General features: G+C 42.9%; 1 protein-coding gene and 1 long non-coding RNA gene across 2 annotated transcripts in view; both read right to left on the bottom strand.

Moving 5' to 3' along the window:
- Positions 1 to 21,514, bottom strand: part of LOC146396561 (uncharacterized) — a 191,751-nt gene that overhangs the window by 125,897 nt on the left and 44,340 nt on the right. The gene's annotated exons all lie outside the window — the stretch shown is intronic.
- GPN3 (GPN-loop GTPase 3) lies at positions 8,625 to 21,451 on the bottom strand. The gene is made up of 8 exons (NM_001243708.1): positions 21,341 to 21,451; positions 18,931 to 19,039; positions 13,899 to 14,066; positions 12,109 to 12,233; positions 10,945 to 11,060; positions 10,697 to 10,793; positions 9,796 to 9,924; positions 8,625 to 9,238 (listed from the first exon to the last, which is right to left on the bottom strand). The coding sequence occupies exons 1-8, from the start codon at positions 21,386 to 21,388 to the stop codon at positions 9,176 to 9,178; spliced, it is 855 nt and encodes a 284-aa protein (NP_001230637.1). The 5' UTR covers positions 21,389 to 21,451; the 3' UTR covers positions 8,625 to 9,175.

Raw genomic sequence — 21,514 nt, forward strand, 5'->3', positions numbered from 1 at the left:
TTTTTGGGGGGGGGGCTTTTTAGGGCCACACTTGCTGCATATGGAGGTTCCCAGGCTAGGCGTCTGATCAGAGCTACAGCTGCCAGCCTATGCCACAGCCACACCAGCTCCGAGCTGCGTCTTCGACCTACACCACAGCAATGCCAGATCCTTAACCCACTGAACAAGTCTAGGGATCGAACCTACAACCTCATGGTTCCTAGTCAGATTATTTTCTGCTGTGCCATAATGGAAACTCCCTTTTCTACACTTTATCAGAAATTTCCTTGTTGGAGTTCCCATTGTGGCACAGTGGAAACGAATCTGACTAGGAACCATGAGATTTCAGGTTCAATCCCTGGCCTCGATGGGTGGGTTAAGGACCTGGCATTGCCATGAGCTGTGGTGTGGGTTGCAGACTTGGCTCAGATCCTGTGTTGCTGTGTCTGTGGTGTAGGCTGGCAGCTGTAGCTTCGATTCGACCCCTAGCCTGGGAACTTCCATATTCCACATGTGCAACCCTAAAAAGACATTTAAAAAAAATTAACCTGGGTTGTGGATTTTCTGTAAAGACAATCTGCATCAGCAGGAAGATTCAGCACTGATGGAGCCTGGGCCTGTCACGAGGATTAAATTGAAGATTATAATATGGGAAAAGGATCTGAAATATGGGAAAAGGATATAGAAGGGAATGGATATATGTATAACTGATTTACTTTGCTGTACACTTGAAATAAACACAACGTCATAAGTCAATTAAACTTTGTAAGTTCCATTAAAATTTTTTTTAAAAGAGAGACTGTGTAGGAGTTCCCGTCATGGCGCAGTGGTTAATGAATCTGACTAGGAACCATGAGGTTGCGTGTTTGATCCCTGGCCTTGCTCAGTGGGTTAAGGATCTGGCGTTGCCGAGAGCTGTGGTGTAGGTCGCAGACGCGGCTCAGATCCCCTGTTGCTGTGGCTCTGGCAGAGGCCAGTGGCTACAGCTCCAATTCGACCCCTAGCCTGGGAACCTCCATATGCTGAGGGAGCAGCCCTAGAAAAGGCGAAAAGACAAAAAAAAAAAAAAAAAAAAAAGCATCTCATTAGCACTCTGCCTGGCAGAACTCAGTGACTAACCATTCCTCAGGGCTATCCCAAATGAACTTAGAAATACTGAAAATAAACAGTTCAGGATCTCACCCGCCATGGTGCAATGGGTTAAGAATCTGGCACTGCCAGAGCCATGGCATAGGTTGGCAGCTGTGGCTCATATTCAATCCCTGGCTGGGGAACTTCCATGTGCTGTGGGAGCAGCCATTAAAAAAGAAAACAAAAATCAAAAACCAATTCAATGTGGCAAGAAGTTAAAAAGAGAAAATTGTTTTTATATTTTTGTGTGCATTTGTTATTCAAGGAATGTATATATTTTTAAGAGCTCAGAGACTACAAATCACAATTTTAAAAATTATTTTTATTTTTTAAACTACTCAATGAATTTATTACATTTATAGCTGTACAATGATCACCACAATCCAATTTTATAGGATTTCCATCCCACAACCCCAGCACATTCCCCCACCTCCCAAACCATCTCCTTTGGAAACCATAAGTTTTTCAAAGTCTGTGACTCAGTATCTGTTCTGCAAAGAAGTTCATTGTGTCCTTTTTTCAGATTCCACATGTCAGTGAAAGCATTTGATGTTGGTGTCTCATTGTATGACTGACTTCACTTAGCATGATAATTTCCAGGTCCATCCATGTTGCCAAAAATGCCACTATTTCGTCCCTTTTAATGGCTTAGTAATATTCCACTGTGCATATATACCACATCTTCTTGATCCAGTCCTCTGTCGATGGGCATTTAGGTTGTTTTCATGTCTTGGCTATTGCAAATAGAGCTGCAAGGGAACATTGGAGTACATGTGTCTCTGCAGGTAATGCTTCTCTCTGGATAGATGCCCAGGAGTAGGATTGTTGGATCAAATGTTAGTTCTATTTTTAGTTTTCTGAGGAATCCCCATACTGTTCTCCACAGTGGTTGCACCAGGTTACAATCCCACCAACAGTGTACTAGGGTTGCTTTTTCTCCACACACTCTCCAGCACTTATTGTTTGTAGATGATGGCCATGCAGGCTGGTGTAAGGTGGTACCTCAGAGTGGTTTTGGTTTGCATTTCTCTAATAATGAGTGAAGTTGAACATCTTTTCATGTGTTTTTTGGCCATCTGTATGTCTTCTTTGGAGAATTGTCTGTTTAGATCTTCTGCCCATTTTTTGATGGGGTTGTTTTTTGTTTGTTTGTTTTGTTTTGTTTTGTTTTGGTATTGAGCTGTAGAAGGTGTTTATAAATTTTGGAGATGAATCCCTTATCAGTCGATTCATTGGCAAAGATTTTCTCCCATTCTTTGGGTTGTCTTTTTGTTTTGTTTAGGGCTTCCTTTGCTGTGCAGAAACTTCTAAGTTTAATTAGGTTCCATTTGTTCATTTTTGTTTTTACCGTCATTACTCTAAGAGGTGGATCTGGGAAGATGTTGCTGTCGTTTATGTCAGAGAGTGTTTGGCCTATGTTTTCCTCTAAGAACTTCATAGTGTCTGGTCTTATATCTAGGTCTTTAATCCATTTGGAGCTTAATTTTATGTATGGTGTTAGGGAGTGTTCTAATTTCATTCTTTTCCATGTGGCTGTCCAGTTTTCCCAGCACCACTTATTGAACAGGCTATCTTTTCTCTTTTCTCCATTGTGTATTCTTGCCTCCTTTGTCAAAGATTAGTTGGCTGTAGGTGCGTGGGTTTAATTCTGGGCTTTCTATCCTGTTCCACTGACCTATATTTCTGTCTTTGTGCCAGTACCATGTGGTTTTGATGATTGTTGCTTTGTAGTATAGTCTGAAGTCTGGGAGCCTGATTCCTCCAGCTCCGTTTTTCTTTTTCAGGATGTCTTTGGCTATTCTGGGTCTTTTGCACTTCCAAACAAACTTTAAAATATTTTGTTCGAGTTCTGTGAAAAATATCCTTGGTAATTTGATAGGGATTGCATTGAATCTGTAGATTGCCTTGGGTAGTACAGTCATTTTGATAATCTTGACGCTTCCAATCCAAGAGCATGGTATGTCTTTCCATCTCTTTGTTTCATCTTTGATTTCCTTCATCAGTGTCTCATAGTTTTCAGAGTACAGCTCTTTTGTCTCTTTAGGTAAGTTTACTCCTAGGGATTTTACTCTTTTGGATGCAGTGGTAAACAGAATTGCTTCCCTAATTTCTCTTTCCAATCTTTCATTGTTAGTATATAGAAATGCCATTGATTTCTGTGTATTAATTTTGTATCCTGCAACTTTGCCAAATTCCTGGATGAGCTCTAACCGTTCTCTGGTAGAGTCTTTTAGGATTCTCTAGGTACAGTATCATGCCATCTGCAAATAGTGAGAGTTTTATTTCTTCCTTTCCAACTTGGATTCCTTTTATCTCTTTTATGTCTCTGATTGCTGTGGCTAGGACTTCCAAAACTATGTTGAATAGTAGTGGCAAGAGCGAACATCCTTGTCTTCTTCCTGCTCTCAGCGGGAATTCTTTCAGCTTTTCACCATTGAGAATGATGTTCGCTGTGGGTTTGTCATATGTGGCCTTTATTATGTTGAGGTAGGTACCATCTATGCCCACCTTCTGAAGGTTTTTTTTTTAATCAGAAATGGGTGTTGGATTTTGTCAAAGGCCTTTTCTGCATCTATTGAGAGGATCATATGGCTTTTACCCTTCATTTGTTAATGTGCTGCATCACACTGACGGATTTGCGGATATTGAAGAACACTTGCATCCCTGGGATAAATCCCACTTGGTCATGATGTGCAATCCTTTTAATGTGTTGTTGGATGTGGTTTGCTAGTATTTTGATGAGGATTTTTGCATCTGTGTTCTTCATGAAATTGGCCTGTAGTTTTCTTTTTTTGTGGTATCTTTGTCTGGTTTTGGTATCAGAGTGATGGTGGCCTCATAGAGTGAGTTTGAGAGTGTTCCTTCCTCTGCAATTTTTTGGAATAGTTTCAGAAGGATAGGTGGTAGCTCTTCTCTAAATGTTTGATAGAATTTGCCTGTGAAGCCATCTGGTCCTGGACTTTTGTTTGTTGGCAGTTTTTAAATCACAGTTTCAACTTCAGTACTTGTGATTGGTCCGTTCGTCTTTTCTGTTTCATCTTGATTTAGTCTTGGAAGATGGTACTTTTCTAAGAATTTGTCCATTTCTTCTAGAATTTCCGTTTTATTGGCATATAGTTGCATATAGTAGTCTCTTATGATCCTTTGTATTTCTGTGATGTCCGTTGCTACTTCTCCTTTTTCATTCCAAATGTCACTGATTTGAGTCCTCTCTCTTTTTTTCTTGATAAGTCTGGCTAAGGATTTCTCAATTTTGTTGATCTTTTCAAAGAACCAGCTTTTCGTTTCCTTGATCTTTTCTATGGTTTTTCTATTTCCTTGATTTCTGCTCTGATCTTTATGATTTCCTTGCTTCAGCTAACTTTAGGTCTTACCTGTTCTTCTCACTCGAGCTGCTTTAGATGTAAAGTTAGCTTGTTTATTTGAGCTTTTTCTTGTTTCCTGAGGTGGGCTTGTATTGCTATCAACTTTCCTCTTAGAATGGCTTTTGCTGCATCCCATAGGTTTTGGAGTGTCGTATCTTTGTTGTCCTTTGCTTCTAGGTATTTTTAAATTTCCTCTGTGATTTCTTCAGTGATCCATTGGTTGTTTAGTAGCATGTTGTTTAGTCTCCACGTGTTTGTGTTTTTTGCAGTTTTCTTCTTGTTGTTGATTTCCAGTCATACAGCGTTGTGGTTGGAAAAGATGCTGATAGGATTTCAGTTTTCTTTTTTTTTCTTTTTCTTTTCTTTTTTTTTTTTTTGGTATTTCTTGGGCCGCTCCCGCGGCATATGGAGGTTCCCAGGCTAGGGGTTGAAACGGAGCTGTAGCCACCGGCCTACGCCGGAGCCACAGCAACGCTGGATCCGAGCCGCGTCTGCAACCTACACCACAGCTCACAGCAATGCCGGATTGTTAACCCACTGAGCAAGGGCAGGGACCAAACCCGCAACCTCATGGTTCCTAGTCGGATTCGTTAACCACTGCGCCACGACGGGAACTCCGATTTCAGTTTTCTTAAAGTTACTGAGGTTTGATTTGTAGCCCAGAATGTGATCAATTTTAGAGAATGTTCCACGTGCACTTGAGAAGAATGTGTATTCTGTTGCTTTGGGATGGAATGTCCTATGAATACCTATTAAGTCCATCAGGTCTAATGCTTCATTCAGGGCCTGTGTTTCCTTATTGATTTTCTGTCTGGATGATCTGTCCATTGCTGTAAGTGGGGTGTTAACGTCCCCCACTATGATTGTGTCATTGTCGATTTGTCCTTTTAAGGTTGTTAGCAGTTGCCTGATATATTGTGGTGAACCTATGTTGGGTGCGTAGATATTTAATGTTGTTGTATCTTCTTCTTGGATTGATCCTTTGATCGCTAGGTAGTGACCTTCCTTGTCCCTTTTGATATTGTTCATTTTAAAGTCTATTTTGTCTGATATGAGTATTGCTACTCCAGCTTTCTTTTGATTCCCGTTTGCATGGACTATTTTCTTCCATCCTCTCACTTTCAATTTGTATGTGTCCCCAGAAGTGAAGTGGGTCTCTTGAGGACAGCATACATGTGGGTCTTGCTTTTGTGTCCATTCAGCCAGTCTATGTCTTTTGGTTGGGGCGTTTAGTCCTTTAACATTTACGGTCATTATTGATCCGTATGTTCTTATTGCCATTTTATTAATTGCTTTGGATTTGTTTTTGTTGCTCTTTTTTCTTCCCTTCTTCTCTCGTTCTCGCCTCTTGTGGTTTGATGACTCTCTTTAGTGTTGTATTTGAGATGATTTTTCTTCTTTGTGTGTGTATCGATTGTAGATTTTTGGTTTGCAGTTATTCTGCAGTTTTGATATAAGAGTCTATATAGACACACAAGATGGCTTTAAGTTGTTGGTCTCTTAACTGCAAGCGCATCTCCAGTGTCCTGCACTTGTACCCTCCTCTTCTCACGATTTCTGATTTTGGTGGCATAATTGCGTGTGGATGATTTCACATCTTTACTGTATATATGCCTTTACTGGTGAGCCTTGTCATTTGTGGTATTTTTGTTTCCTGTTGCTGTCTGGTCTTTTCTAGCTAGAGAAGTTCCTCTAGTGTTTGTTGTAAAGCTGGTTTAGTGTTGCTGAATTCTCTTAGCCTTTGCTTATGTGTGAATCTTTTGATTTCTCCTTCAAATCTGAATGAGAGCCTTGCTGGGTAAAGCGATCTTGGTTGGAGGTTTTTTCCTTTCATCACGTTAAGTGTATCATGCCACGCCCTCTGGCCTGCAGAGTTTCTGCTGAAAAATCTGCCAGTACCCTTATTGGAGTTCCCTTGTATGTTATTTGTTTCTTTTCCCTAGATGCTTTCAATGTTTTCTCTTTGTCTTTAATTTTGGTCAGTTTGATTGGTATGTGTCTTGGGGCGTTCCTCCTTGGGTTTATTTTATATGATACCCATTGCACTTCCTGGATTTGAGTGAGTGGTTCCTTTCCCCTGTTAGGGAAGTTTTTGGCTATTATCTCGTTGAATATCTTTTCTGTCTCCTTCTCTCTCTCTTCTCCTTCTGGCACCCCATAATACAGATGTTGGTGTGTTTAACATTGTCCCAGAGGTCTCTGAGACTCTCTTCATTTGTTTTCAATCTTTTTTCTCTTTTCTGTTCGCATCCGTGATTTCCACTAATCGGTCCTGCACCTCGTTTATTCGTCCTTCTGCCCCCTGTATTCTGCTCTTGGCTGCTTCCAGTGAATTTTTTATTTCAGTGATTGTATTTTGCCTCTCTTCTTGTTGAAGTTTTATACCTTGTATCACTTTGCTCAGGGTTTCCTGAAAGTTATCCATCTTTGCCTCCAGTTTATTTCCAATGTCTTGCATCTTCTTCAGCATCAACAGTCTAAAGTCTTTTTCCTGGAGGCTGAGACTCTCCTGATCACTTAGCCGATTTTCTGGGGGGTTTTCTCTCTCCCTCATCTGAGTTTTAGTCCTCTGTCTTTTCATTTTGATAAGTTTTTGGTGTGGTGACCTTTTTACAGATAATACAGCTGTAGCCTCTCTTGCTCTGGCGTCTGCCCCCCTTGTGGCTGAAGTTGGATGGGGGTGGGAGGTGGGGAGTGCTTGCTGTAGGCTTCCTGATAGGAGGGACTGATGCCTGCCCACTGGGAGGTGAAACTGATTCCTGTCCCTCCGATGGGTGGGGCTTTGTCTCTGGGTGAGATTGGAGGGGGCTGTGTGCCTTCGGGGTCTTTAGGCAGCCTGTTTACTGAGGGGTGGGGCTGTGATCCCACCTGGATTGTTGTGTTTGCCCTGGGGCTTCTCAGCGCTGATGGGTGGGGCCAGATTTTCCCAAAATGGCCACCTCCAGAGAAAGTCAGGCTGCTGAGTAGTCCCGGGAGCTTTACTTCCAATGTCCTTCCCCAAGGACAAGCCACACTCAACCCCTGTTTTCCCAGGAGGTCCTCCAAGAACTTCAGTCAGGTATGACCCAGGTTCCTATGGAGACATTGCTTTGCCCTGGGACCGAGTGCAGGTGAAAGTCTGTGTGCACTATTTAAGAATGGGGTCTGCATTTCCCCTAGTCCCATGGAGCTGCTGTGCACAATCCCCACTGGCCTTCAATGCCAGATACTCCAGGATCTCTTTCTCACAGTGCCAGATCCCCACATGTGGGAGTTTGATGTGGGACTCAGAACTCCCACTCCTGTAGTTGAGTCTCTGTGAACCAGTTACTTTCCAGTCTTTGGGCCTCCCACTTGGAAGGTATGTGGTTGCTTATATTGCATAATCGCCCCTCCTACCTCTTGATGTGGCCTCCTCTGTCTTCTTGAGGAGAATTTTTTTTTCAAGTTTCCGGTCCATTTGGTTGAAGATTGCTCAGCATTTGGTTATAACTTTTGTTGTTTTTATGTGAGAAGTTGAGCTCCAGTCCTCCTATTCCACCATCTTAATCCAATCCCAAATCGCAATTTTTTTTTTTGTCTTTCCTAGGGCCGTACCCGCAGCTTATGGAGGTTCCCAGCCTACGGGTCTAATCGGAGCGTAGCTATCAGCCTAGGCCAGAACCACAGCAACTCAGGATCCGAGCTGCATCTGTGACCCACACCACAGCTCATGGCAACACCAAATTCTTAACCCACTGAGTAAGGTCAGGAATCGAACCCACAACCTTATTGTTCCTAGTCAGATTCGTTAACCACTACACCATGATGGGAATTCCCAAATCACAATTTTTTTTAAAGTTATTACCTTCACTTTGGTACCTGGGGAAATTTGTGCTGGGAGTTCCCATCGTGGTGCAGGGGAAACAAATTCAACTTGGAACCATGAGGTTGTGGGTTCAATCCCTGGCCTTGTTCAGCAAGTTAAGGATCAAGCGTTGCCATGAGCTGTCACGACGCGGCTCCAATCTGATATTGCTCTGGCTGTGGCATAGGCCGGCAGCTGTAGCTCCAATTCAACTCCTAGCCTGGGAAGCTCCATATGCCGCAGGTGTGGTCCTGAAGAAAAAAAAAAAATTTGTACTATTTCAAATTCTGACTGAAAAACAAGAGTGAAATGAAAGATCAATGTTATTTTTCTGTTTCTTTTATTTATATACATATATATTAAAACACAGTCACTCTTCATTTTTTAATTGTACAAATAGTATATTTTCAATGTAGGAAAACTGGAAGGTACAGATAAGCAATGGTCTTATCTATATCCTTCCAGACTTATTTTGTTTAGACACACATATATATATTTTGTTACAATAATTCCTCCCCTCCCAAAAAACTTCAAAATTAACAAAAATCAAACAGTAAAACTAAGTAAGCAGATTGGACTTAATTGCACCACAGATGCTAATTTATGTTATACACAATCTATGTACATTCATTTCAATTTTGACTTTTGAAATCTAAATTGATGCTGTTAAAAATAATACTAAAAGAGACCACTTTAAACAACAGCTATTTTGGCATAGCTAAGAACTTGATTCATGCATGCTACTGTTTGCTGTAAAGAGCCAAGTATTATTTTTTTTCATTAAAATAAGTAGCTTTCTTATATTCCATCTTCCACGAGAAGGTTCTGCCTTCTATAAGCTCCTCACATATTCAGTTATATTAAAATAAACTCTTCATTCATTCTGGTGTTCTTGAAAATATTCATCAAACATTGACGATGACTCATCTTCATGTTCCTGACACAAAGGAAACACAAGGTAGAAAATACACTCATTTCCCATTGGTCAGCCCTAGTTTTGTGTTTACATATCTTTCAGGTAATACCCTATAAGGAGCTAATGCCCAGCACCAGCTCCAGGTACTGCACACAGATAATCGTTAATAGTAACAAAAGGTTTGTTTCCAGATAAATTACAGACTTATACCTCATAACGAGTAACCTTTTACTTGAGTTTATACCTACACCAATCTCAGCTAGTGCGATAAGGCCCCATTCACATATGTGAGGACAGCCCAAGTCTAGTCGAATTTCACCTCTGCTTTGCATATACCCCTCAAGCTCTGGGTACAAAGACCTTAATTCAACAATATATATTGCCTCAAGAAAAGGCAGAGTGGAACTGATACTGCTTATTGGGCACAGGTGTCAATTTCAAAGATCACCCAGAATAGCCCAGGTTACCCCACCATTAAGACAAAAATTAACTTGAGTTGCTGGGATTATGCAGGTGGCGAGTGAGTGCTGGAAAACATTTTTACCAAAATGCAATAAACACCCCAAACAAGAAATTACCTTTGGTTCTTTAAATTCTAAGTCTTCTCCATACTGAATGGCAAAATCAATATGCTGTAATACGATGTTCATGCTTTCTTCATCTGACTGATCGTAAGGCAAAAATCGAACCATGCTATAGTCGTCAATCTACAAGTTGGGCATTCCAGAAAGGGTCATTCTGAAGTTGTAAAACATACTTAATTTTCAAATTATATTCGAGTTTTATAACCATTTATACTTCTGATTAAAACCATTTGTGGAGTTCCCGGCATGGCACAATGGAAACAAATCCGTCTAGGAACTGTGAGCTTGTGGGTTTGATCCTTGGCCTTGCTCAGTGGGTTAAGCATCCAGCATTGCCATGAGCTGTGGTGTAGGTTGCAGACTTGGCTCAGATCCTGCGTTGCTGTGGCTGTGGTGTAGGCTGGCAGCTGTAGCTCCAATTCGACCCCTAGCCTGGGAACTTCCATGTACCGCTGGTGCGGCCCTAAAAAAAGCAACCCCCGCCCCCAAAAATATTTGTGTGTGGTTGTATGTATTTATGGCAAGGAGAAGAGACAGAAAGAGACAAAACAAAAACAAATCAATACGGATTTTCCTGACCTATGACCAACTAGAAAATCTGTTATTACTTAGACAAGTGTTTCATAGGCATTTATCTGGAAATTTCAAAAGGGCAAAGACAGTTCTAAACTCCCAAAAAAGCTTGGAATAACAGACATGTCAGTTAATTTATTGGCTACTGCCAGTAACTGCTTGTAAATTAAACTTCTGACTAGGCAGCCCACAGACCCCTGCCCTCCTCTCTTTGCAAAGAAATAGGGTTGGACTGTGCTTTCCATAATGGTGGCCACTGACTGGATATCAATAAACACCTGACCAGGTCATTAAATAAAACCCAACAACTTAAATAGCTTACCAGTCCACATATAGCGTTGGTCAATTTTTTGAATTTTTTACTTCTTAACTCACTTGTAGAGTCATCTAATAAAGAATACATGTCTGGATCTAGAAATCTTTAAAGGAGGAAGAAGACTGATGAATAAAAGGAAGAATAAATAAATCAGGAAACTAGATTTATAGACTGACAGAACTTCACGTCTAAATGCAGCTTAGAAGGTTCATTGCCACAACTGAGATGAGACGATACGGAAGTAGTGAACTCACTTCTCAATTTCCTTTTTAGCTTTCTTACTCAGCAGGTCCATTTTTGTCATGATGTTAACTTGAGGAATTTCTAGAGAGATCATAGCACTCAGGGCTGCCAAGATGCCAGAAATAAACTAAAGGAGGAAACAGAAAAGGGAAGATGAACAAACTGTTGCCAACAAACTTCCCTGGTCTCTGCCTAAAAGATAGGCTCCTGCTCCTTTCTGAACAAAACTGGCCTGAGCACAAGAAAAGCTAATGTTGGAGTTCCTGTTGTGGCTCAGTGGTTAACGAATCCGACTAGGAACTATGAGGTTGCAGGTTCGATCCCTGGCCTCGCTCAGTGGGTTAAGGATCTGGCATTGCCATGAGCTGTGGTGTAGGTTGCAGCTCGGATCCCGCATTGCTGTGACTCTGGCATAGGCTGGTGGCTACGGCTCAGATTAGACCCCTAGCCTGGGAACCTCCATATGCCGCCAGAAGCGGTCCTAAAAACAGAAAGAAAAAAAGAAAAGAAAAGCTAATGTCTGAAGAAAAGACATTTCACTAATCAGATGGCTGACCCTTGGTTTTCTAGAGTGAGGATAGGAGGGAAAAGGGGGATTTAATCCACAGTGATCACAAACCTCAATTTAAGTGATTTCTTTAATCTTTCCCATCAAATATTCCTTAGGGGCTACTCATGAAGAATAAAGCTTGTTTTATTTATTTATTTTTTTGCTTTTTTAGGGCTGCACCCACAGCATATGGAGGTTCCCAAGCTAGGGGCTGAATTGGAGCTATAGCTGCTGGCCTATGCATGCCACAGCAACCCCAGCTCCTTAACCCACTGAGTGGGGCCAGGTATCAAACCTGAGTCCTAATGGATACTAGTTGGGCTTGAACTCCCTAAAGCTTGTTTTAGATAGTTCATAAACCAGAGAAAAGATCCTCAGAAAAATACTTATACGCAGATATGCATCTACCTCATTTTTCTAGGTAAGTAGTTACCCCAAATCTGTAAGCTATCATAATTTACCCATTTGACTTAAAAATACATTATTAAAATAATTCAATAACAGCACAGACTAAATAACCCTGGAGTATTATTTGTGAAATATCCAGAATCACATCACTTAAAGGAGACTGCCAATGGCTTGTACTCACACGACTGAAACATTGACAAGAGATTTAGCTTCAAACCTTAAATGACTCCACCATGAATTGAGAATCAACAAGAAAAACTCCACAGACTCGAAACTCCCACTGTTCTAGCTGCTGGACCAGCTGTTTCATCACAGGCAGGTGAGTGTACAATTCAATTTGACCTAGAGAAAGAACGCTATGAGACTATTACAATCAGAAAATATGTTAAATTACCAAGTTACAGGGCACACTTTCCCATGACAGCTAAGGAAAAAACAACAAAACAAAGGAAGTCAACCTCGGATGGCAATATATTCGATTTTTAAGGGGTCTCACAGGCTCTTGAAACAATCCCAACACAAGAATCCCAAGGAACTGACTTAGTTTTACATAGAAAATGAGAATCTTCATACTTTTCCTTTTGTTATTCAAAAGCGAGTGCTACAGAGGCGTATGTAGAGGTTTTTTTTTGTTTGTTTTGTTTTTTGTTTTGTCTCTATGGTTGCACCTGTGGCTTATGGAAGTTCGCAGACTAGAGGTTGAATAGGAGCTACAGCTGCCAACCTACGCCACAGCCAGAGCAACTTGGGATCTGAGACGCGTCTTTAACCTACACAACAGCTCACAGTAATGCCAGATCCTTTAACCCATCGCTTATGGATACCACTTATGGATACCAGTCGGGTTCATCACTGCTGAGCCACAACGGGAACTCCCAAAAGTGTGTGTAGTTTGAGAATATTCATCAAGTTGCATACTTACGAGGTCTGCACTTTTCTGTGGGCGTGTGCATGTTCAACTAAAAGCAAGGGGAAAAGGAGTTCCTCTGTGGCACAGTGGACTAAGGACGCAGCATTGTCAGTGGCTTGGGTAGCTGCTGTGGCTCAGGTTTCATCCTTGACCTAGGAACTCCTGCATGCCCAGAAGTGCGGCCCAAACAAACAAACAAACAAGGGGGGGAAGTGAGAGCCAAAAATGATCAAAACTAAGTTAGGCTCAGAGTTCCCAGTGTTGCTCAGTGGAAATGAACCCTACTGGTATCCACGAAGATGTGGGTTTGATTCCTGGCCTTGTTCAGTGGGTTAAGGATCTGGCATTCTCATGAGCTGTGGTGTAGCTGGCAGACGAGGCTCGGATCTGGTGTGGCTGTGGTATAGGCCAGCAGCTCCAGCTCCAATTTGACCCCTAGCCTCAGAACTTCCATATGCCTCAGGTGTGGCCCTAAAAAAATCAAAACTAAAACAAAAACTAGGTTGGGCTCAAGTCTAAAATTCACAATCTGGCTTAGGAAGTCCTATGTGATTATGTATCACCTACCAGTCTCACCTCCCGATATTCTCTTTTGTTTACTGTACTCCAGCCACACAGGCCTTTTTGGTGCCTCAAACCCACCTCATTGCTTCCTGCTTCAAGGCCTTCAGCTCGCCACGCCCTCTGCCTGGAGCAGGGGACCTCTTGCCTTCCCCTCTGGCCTGGCTTACAGGCTACCTGATCAGAAGCCTCCCAGACTCCCTGCTGAGTAATGGTCTGTGCTATTCCTGGAGGGCACCTGTCACAAATGTGTATTAAATCATCATTTGGGTGATTTTTGTTTATACTGCCTAGCACTCTTACCCACCTGCGAGCTCCATGAGGGCAGAGATCATGGCTACTTTGCACTCCAGGTTATTCCCAGTGTACAAAATAAGCACTCGGCAAGCTCAACGAATGAATTAGAGCCAACAAATAATCGAGCCATACCTCACTGCTGCAGAGTTTGGTGCTACGCATGATCACTCCACTTTCTCCACTGAGGACAGGACGAATATGACTTCAAGGAAAATGCCACATGCAAACTGCTGACTTACCTGGACAGTCAAAAAGGATGTAGTCATCCTCTACATGGCCAAGGCAATTCTCTAGCCAGTCAAAATTATTGGCAAAGTACTCCATGCAAAATACCAATCCTCCATTGGGACCGAACTGCAGAGTATTGTCCTCCATCACGTCATCCACCTCAATCAGTTCCCGGATGTCTGGAAAGGACAGGCAGGGCACAGGATACAAGAAAAGTGTCCATCTGAAAACTGTTATCCTCACTAGTGACAATTAACAATTATATAAATCTGTACATGCAGGAGTATCGGCAAATTAAATAAATTTTTGTATAGCCAGACAATGGAATCCTATGCGGCCATACAAAGCAGAAGCCCTTCAACCACTGATGTGATATACTCTCCCAGGTGCACTGCTAAGTGAAAAGTGTAAGGTGCAGCACTCTGTGTAAGAACGCCATCATTTGTGTTTTTTTTAAAAAAAAAAAAAGCAAAAATTCACTATATATACACAAATATACATACTTTATTTTCTATGTCTAGATTATGGAAAGATACACCAGAAACTAGCAACACTGGCTGCCTCTGGGGAGGGTAGCCACCTGCCAAGACACGGAGCTGGGAGGAAGATGTTTTCCTGCATATTTACTCTTCTATACCTTTTGTAATTTGAACAATGTGAATATACACTACCTCTTCTTAAACAAGTAAAAGAAAACTAAACCAGGAAAACCAATTACCAGTTCTTAACATTATGACCCTAGGGAAGCTACTTAATCTCCCTGTGCCTCACTTTTCTGATTTATAAGAGGAGGGTCAAATCATGTACCCTGGCATAGAAAGATGAGGACTACATGAGATAAGGTAGCTAAATCACCTATAGCAGGAGCTTAAACATTCTGGTATATGCACAGTTCTCTTCTATTACAGATTTTTGGAAATCAGTATTTTTGTGCTCAAACCTATGATCCCGGTTCACAGAGAACTGTGTTTCACCAAGAGCCACAATGATATTGATAATGTCTTCCTAAACACTGTCCCAAGGATAAACATCTGCTCCAAGTTGGGTCAATAAAATTGTCCTTCTAAAAGGGTGATTCAAGGACATGAGTCAGTACAACACTTGGATCAGAGAATGATGTGAACTTCAGGGAGGGGGGACCTTGTTGAGTGCTATGTGCATCCTGAAGCAGAGAAGGCTGGTCTGTAAGACAGAGAAAAAGAGACATAAAGCCAGTCTTGGTTCTTGCTAGTTTTTATGTTTTGGTTCTGGTCTCTCATATCATAAAGCCTTGCTCCTTGTTCGTGGGTTTTGTGGAAAGTTCCCTGATTCCTTCTAATAAGTCCTCCTTTTACATAAACTAGCTTAAGTGCTTTCTGTGGGGAGCAACCAAACCATCTCAAAGCAATGCAATGCTTTTTCTCAAGGATGAGGACTGTTTTGTACTTTTCTCTCTTTTCAACCTGCCTCCCTCACTCCATCTGCACCCACTTCCAGCCACTCTCAGTGGATGACTGCACGTGATATTCACAAAAACCAGAAGTTAACAAAAGAGCATTTCCCACATCCCCACCACCAATATTATTAGATGGTGCCTTCCACCCTGGCCTCCCTTCAGCTACAATGGCCCTGCCCCCTACTCTGAGCAAAGGCAAAGGCAAAACAAAACCCTCCCCTTTCTTGCTCTTGCCATCACCCCTGCAGTCATCCCCCCCACTCTCAGGCAGCTTCAGTTACTTTCTTTCTACTGGATCATTCTGTTTAGTATACAATTCTGTTTCAGTTACCATCTTTGACTTTAAAACAAAATCTCCCTTTACCCTTACATACCTTTCCAATTATCATTCCAATTATCACTTCTCTGCTTCTTTCACAGCAAGTCATCTCCACCCAGTGCCTACACGGCATCACCTCCAGTTCATTCTTCAAACCACCCCAAGCTGGCCTCCAACCCACTGAAATCACAGTCAAAATTGCTAACACCTCCGTGTCAAATCTCACAGTCACTCCTCTGTCCTCATCTTATACAACTTCCCAGATGCACTGGACACAACCAGCCAGGGGCTCTTTCTTGAAATGGTCTCTCCTTTTCGCTTCTTTGATGTTACATTCTCCTCCTTCATCACTGACGCCACCTTCTCTACCATATCCCTGAAGATGAAATGACTTCAAGGCTTGGTCTGGGGTCCTTTTCTCTAATCACATTCCCTCCCAATGGGACCTCATTCAGTCCTGCAGCTTTATGTTCTATCAATATACTGATGACACTCAAATTTATACGTCTAGGCCAGACCTTGTTCTGAATGCCAGACGTTTATATCTTAATGCCTCCCCACCACCTTCTTCCTTTTATGGCCACACCTGAGCCAGATGGAAGTTCCTAGGCTAGGGGATGAACTGGAGCTGTTGCTGATGGCCTATGCCACAGCCACAGCAACACCAGATCCTTGAACCACTGAGTGAGGCCAGGAATCAAACCCACATCCTCAGAGACAATGTCCAGTTCTTAATCTCTGAGCCACAATAGGAACTCCCCAAATGCCTCCTTGATATCACCTCTTGGATATCGACTGTCACAACTCCAACTTAATAAGTGCAAAGAGAATTGCCTCAAATCTAAACCAACTTGTCTTCCTCCTTGGTAAACAATACCACACACTCAACACAACACTCAAGTCAGAAACTTCAGAGTGATCCTTGATTCCTCCTTGTCTTACACCCTTCTGGTTCAATCTCACAGAAAATGATGCTAATTCTACTTGCGAAACATACCGAATCTGTCCGTTCCTATATAGCTCCACCATGACCACCTTAGTCCAAGCCCTAGACTACTATAGTAGCCTCACTGCTGGTCCTTGCTTCTACACTTGACCCTCGAGTCCATTTTTCATTTGAGACCTAGAGTTTTGTTTCATTTTATTCTATTCTTTTCTTTTTTTAGGGCTGCACCCATGGTATATGGAAATTCCCAGGCTAGGGGTTGAATCGGAGCCATAGCTGCCAGCCTACACCACAGCCATAGCAACACAGGATCTAAGCCACATCTGCGACCCACATCACAGCTCATGGCAATGCGGGATCCTTAACCTACTGAGTGAGGCTAGGGATCTAACCCACAACCTCATGGTTCCTAGTTGGATTTGTTTCCACTGCGCCACAATAGGAACTCCTAGAGTTATTTTATTTTAGGGCTGAGCCTGCAGCATATGGAAGTTACCAGGTTAGGGGTCGAACTGGAGCTGCAGCTGCAGGCCTACACCACAGCCACAGCAATGCGGGATCCAAGCTGCATCTGCAACCTACGCTACAGCTCATAGCAATGCCAGATCCTTTAACCAATTGAGGGAGGCCAAGGATAAAGTCCATATCCTCATGCAGAGTTATTTTAAAAAACATAAATCAGGAGTTCCCTTCGTGGCTCAGTGGTAATGAACCCAACTAGTATCCATGAGGACACAGGTTCCATTCCTGGCCTTGCTCAGTGGGTTAAGGATCTAGCATTGCCATGAGGTGTGGTATAGGTCTCAGACCTGACTCAGATCCCAAGTTGCTGTGGCTGTGGCTAGCAGCGGTAGCTTCGATTCAACCCCTAGGCTGGGAATTTCCATATGCCAGAGGTATGGTCCTAAAAAGACAACCCCCCTACCTCCCAAAATCAGATGTCAATACTCTCCCCTGCTTAAACCCTCTAATGGCATTCCACTATTGACAAGTGCTGTAAATTGAGTATTTGTGTCCCTCTAAAATTCATAGGTTGAATACCTAATGCCCATGGTGATGATATTAGCAGTTGGGGCACTGGGGAGGTTAATGGGATTAGTGTTCTTATAGGACAGGTCTCAAAGAGATTCCTCATCCCCTTACATCATGTGAGAACCCAGTGAGAAGTCAGCAATCTGCAACTGGGAAGAGGGCCTTCCTCAGAAGCTGGCCATGCTGGCAGCCCCCTGATCTTGGACTTCCAGATGCCAAAACTGTGAGAAATCCATTTCTGTTGTTTATAAGCCACGCAGTCTGTGGTATTTTGTTACAGCAGCCCGAACAAAGCAACAGGATACAAAGCAGGATAACACCCATATTTCTCACAACCTACTAGCTCCTACCCATCTCTTTCCTTCATTCCTTAGGCCCTAGCTCATCTTTCTTTCTCTGGAACACAGCAAACCCTTTCCCATCTCTAGGCTATATACTGACCTTGATGTCCCTTCATCTTGGAAAGCCTTTCACCAGCTTGGTGAGCACCTTACCATCTTCAGGTCTAGGCCCAGAGAGTCCCTCCACAGAGATGTTGTCCCTGACTACATTACATAAAGCAACATTCCCTGATTATGCCTTTTTGTGTGCAGTCCTTCTCACAATCTGTAACGCATTTATCATTTTGCTTATCTCCTTTGCTAAAGGGCTCACAAAAGCAGGGATGGCATCCTTCTTGCCCCTGCTACAACCCTGGTATCCCACATATAGTAGGTGTTCAATACACATTTGAATGAATAAATTAAGACTTTAAAAAAAAACAAATAGGAGTTCCCTTCGTGGTTCAGCAGAAACAAACCCAACTAGGAACCATGAGGTTGTGGGTTCAATCCCTGGCCTCGCTCAGTGGGTTAAGGATCTGGTGTTGCTGTGGCTGTGGTGTAGGCTGGCAGCTATAGCTCCTACTGGACCACTAGCCTGGGAACCTCCATATGCCATGAGTGTGGCCCTAAAAAGCAAAAAAAAAAAAAAAACCCGAACACTTAGGTTGCTCATTTATCATATGATCAGCAGTAAGACAGATTTACCACAGGAAGACCAGACATAAATGCGACAGAAGGGAAGGGTGGTGAGGGAGGAGTCTACTCGCTTCTAATTCTTACACTGGAGACTAAGAAAGGATGCTGTCACACACAGCAACATGAGCTGATGTCACCAAATGACATTCAGCCTTGTGCTGTTCACCATGAAACCAGGGGATCAGACTGTAATAATTAACTTTTAGCTTCTGTGCTGAGCAGCCAGCACTCAAAGGCTCCTGACTACCCTATTTTTCCTGAAAGGAGAGGGAAGGCTCTGCTCAGGACTCACCAGCCATCACGGAATAGCTGAAGTGTTCTGCTGCAGGATCTAGGTTCACAACTTGGACAGACCGATTGAGGGCTTCACAGTGCTGGACCATGGTGGCACAGTAGGTGCTCTGTAATGTCACAAAGCATGAGGGGTTAGAGCAACAGGCAGTGTAGCACTTACCCGCTACACCACCAGGAGGACTCTCCACACTCTTTGGGCAGTGTCCACCAAGGCCAAAACTATTCATCAACCAAGGAGCTGACTAAAAACAGGAAAAGGCCCCGGTCTGCAAATCAGGACACCTGACTGTGATGCAGATCCAGACCTGGCTTGGACTCTTGAGTACTTCTGGGAAGTTGCTTCTCCATTCTATCTCTCGATTTTTTTTTTCTTTTTTGTCATCACTAAGGCTCCTTACTGCTCTAATGTGCAACAAGCTGAATTTAAAGGGACGATTTCTGATTACACAGTGCAGTACCTAACACACAGTGTCTCCACTAGGACTGGTACGGTCCAAACAAAGCATTAGGTAGGGTGGTCAAGGACAATGACTCTGAGAAGGGAATATTTGAGCTGAGGAGTAGCATAGTGCTTGCCAAGGCAGAGGAAGAACATTCCAAGAGGAGACCATCAGGCCAATAAATAGCCTGGAGGTGGGCTATCAGTTGACAATTTTTGGCTTAAAGAATTCTTTATCCTTCAAGTTATATGTTAAAATTTCTGGAGTTCCTGTCGTGGTGCAGTGGTTAATGAATCTGACTAGGAACCATGAGGTTGTGGGTTCGATCCCTGCCCTTGCTCAGTGGGTCAACGTTCCGGCGTTGCCGTGAGCTGTGGTGTAGGTTGCAGACGCGGCTCGGATCCCGAGTTGCTGTGGCTCTGGCGTAGGCTGGTGTCAACAGCTCTGATTAGATTTCTAGGCTACTTGTCTGTCTCTCCCATCCTCTCGAAGGCAGGGATGTGTCTCATTCAGTTTTATAAGCCCAGAGACTACAACAGTACCTAGTACATAACATATGCTAGATAACTACTTCTGACATAATGTGTTTGAATAAACACCACAAGGGCAGTTTTTTGGGTGTATGTTTTAGTCACTACACAATCCCCAGGGGCCAGAACAGTGCTTGGCACAAAGAACATGCCCATTGAGCATTTCTTTCTTCTTTCCTTTCTTCTTCTTCTTTTTACAGCCACACCTAGAGCATATGGAAATTCCCAGGATAGGAGTGGAATTGAAGCTGCCGTTCCAGCCTGTACCACAGCCACAGCAACACCAGATCTGAGCCGCATGTGACCCACTCCGCAACTTGAACCTGCATCCTCACGGACACTGTGTCGGGTTCTTAACCTGCTGAGCCACTACAGGAACTCCTGTTTGTCAATTTAAAAACTGAAGTCATATGACACCTCCACATACTCCAGTGTTTCTCACCCTCTTGTAATTTGATCAATATTTTCACAATTTCTACCATATTTGAATAACCCCAATAGGATTCCCTTAACAGTCATTTACAAGAAAAAACTATCTTTAACCAGAAAATCAGTTACACTTATCATAACGTGAAGGTAATGACAGAATTAAATACAACTTTAAAACTCTTTCAAGGAGTTCCGTTGTGCAGGTTTGATCCCTGACCTTACTCAGTGGGTTAAGAATTTGGTGTTGCCGTGTGCTGTGATGTAGGTCGCAGATGCGGCTCACATTCTGTGTTGCTGTAGCTGTGGCTGTGGCTCTGATTCGACCCCTTGCCCGGGAACCTCCACATGCCGTGGGTGTGGCCCTAAAAAGACAAAAAAAAAAAAAAAAAAAAAAAAAAAAAGGAAAAGAAAAAAGTGTTGAAGATGTACTAGCAACAAACTGATGATTTCACCTCAAAGCAAACTAACAAACAACCGAAAATCAAATTTCTCAATGTATGATTCAATCAATGTTCATTAATGCCAGGCCCATGTTTCTCCTAAAGTTGCCTCAAATACCAGAAGTCCACATCTCAAGCTCTGAGAAACAGTAATTAGCGAGACCCCGCCTAAGCTTTCTGGGTTAACGACAGGTACAGATTCTGCGGTTAGTCAAAATAGATTCAAATTCCCGCCGTCACTTACTAGCTGTGCGATCTTGGGCAAAAACTTAACCTTTCTGTATCTCATTTTCCTTGCCTGCAAAACGGGAATAATACACTTATCTTACACGGTTGTGGAAATGTTTTTTAGCACAGGACCTGGGGCTTAAGTATGCAATAAAGATTAGCAAATATCATTAACCCCCTTTCAAAACAACAACAAAAAGGAAACCGAAGCCCAGGCTACATAAGCGAGATGCCCAGGGTCTCAGGGCCCCCAACACACACAGCCATCAGTTCCTCCCTCTGGACCCAACCTTCCTTCCTTCCTTCCACGAACCTCGACTTTTCTCCCGCCAAATCCTCACCTTTCCGCTGCCAGCGGGGCCCATGACCAGCTGCGCATAGCGAGGCATGCTGGCTTCCCCGATTCCTGGCGCCGCCACTCACACAAAGTCTGAACACCACACTCCCTTCAGCCTTCGCGCGACGCCCCCTGAGTTCCGGGCACAAGACGTACAAACCAATCGCAATTCGAATTC

The sequence above is a fragment of the Sus scrofa genome, chromosome 14 (genome assembly GCF_054392235.1).
Source record: "Sus scrofa isolate SSC_HxYL_T2T_F1_AM1 chromosome 14, Sscrofa_HxYL_maternal_Yorkshire_Landrace_v2.0, whole genome shotgun sequence".
NCBI classification, from domain to species: domain Eukaryota; kingdom Metazoa; phylum Chordata; class Mammalia; order Artiodactyla; family Suidae; genus Sus; species Sus scrofa.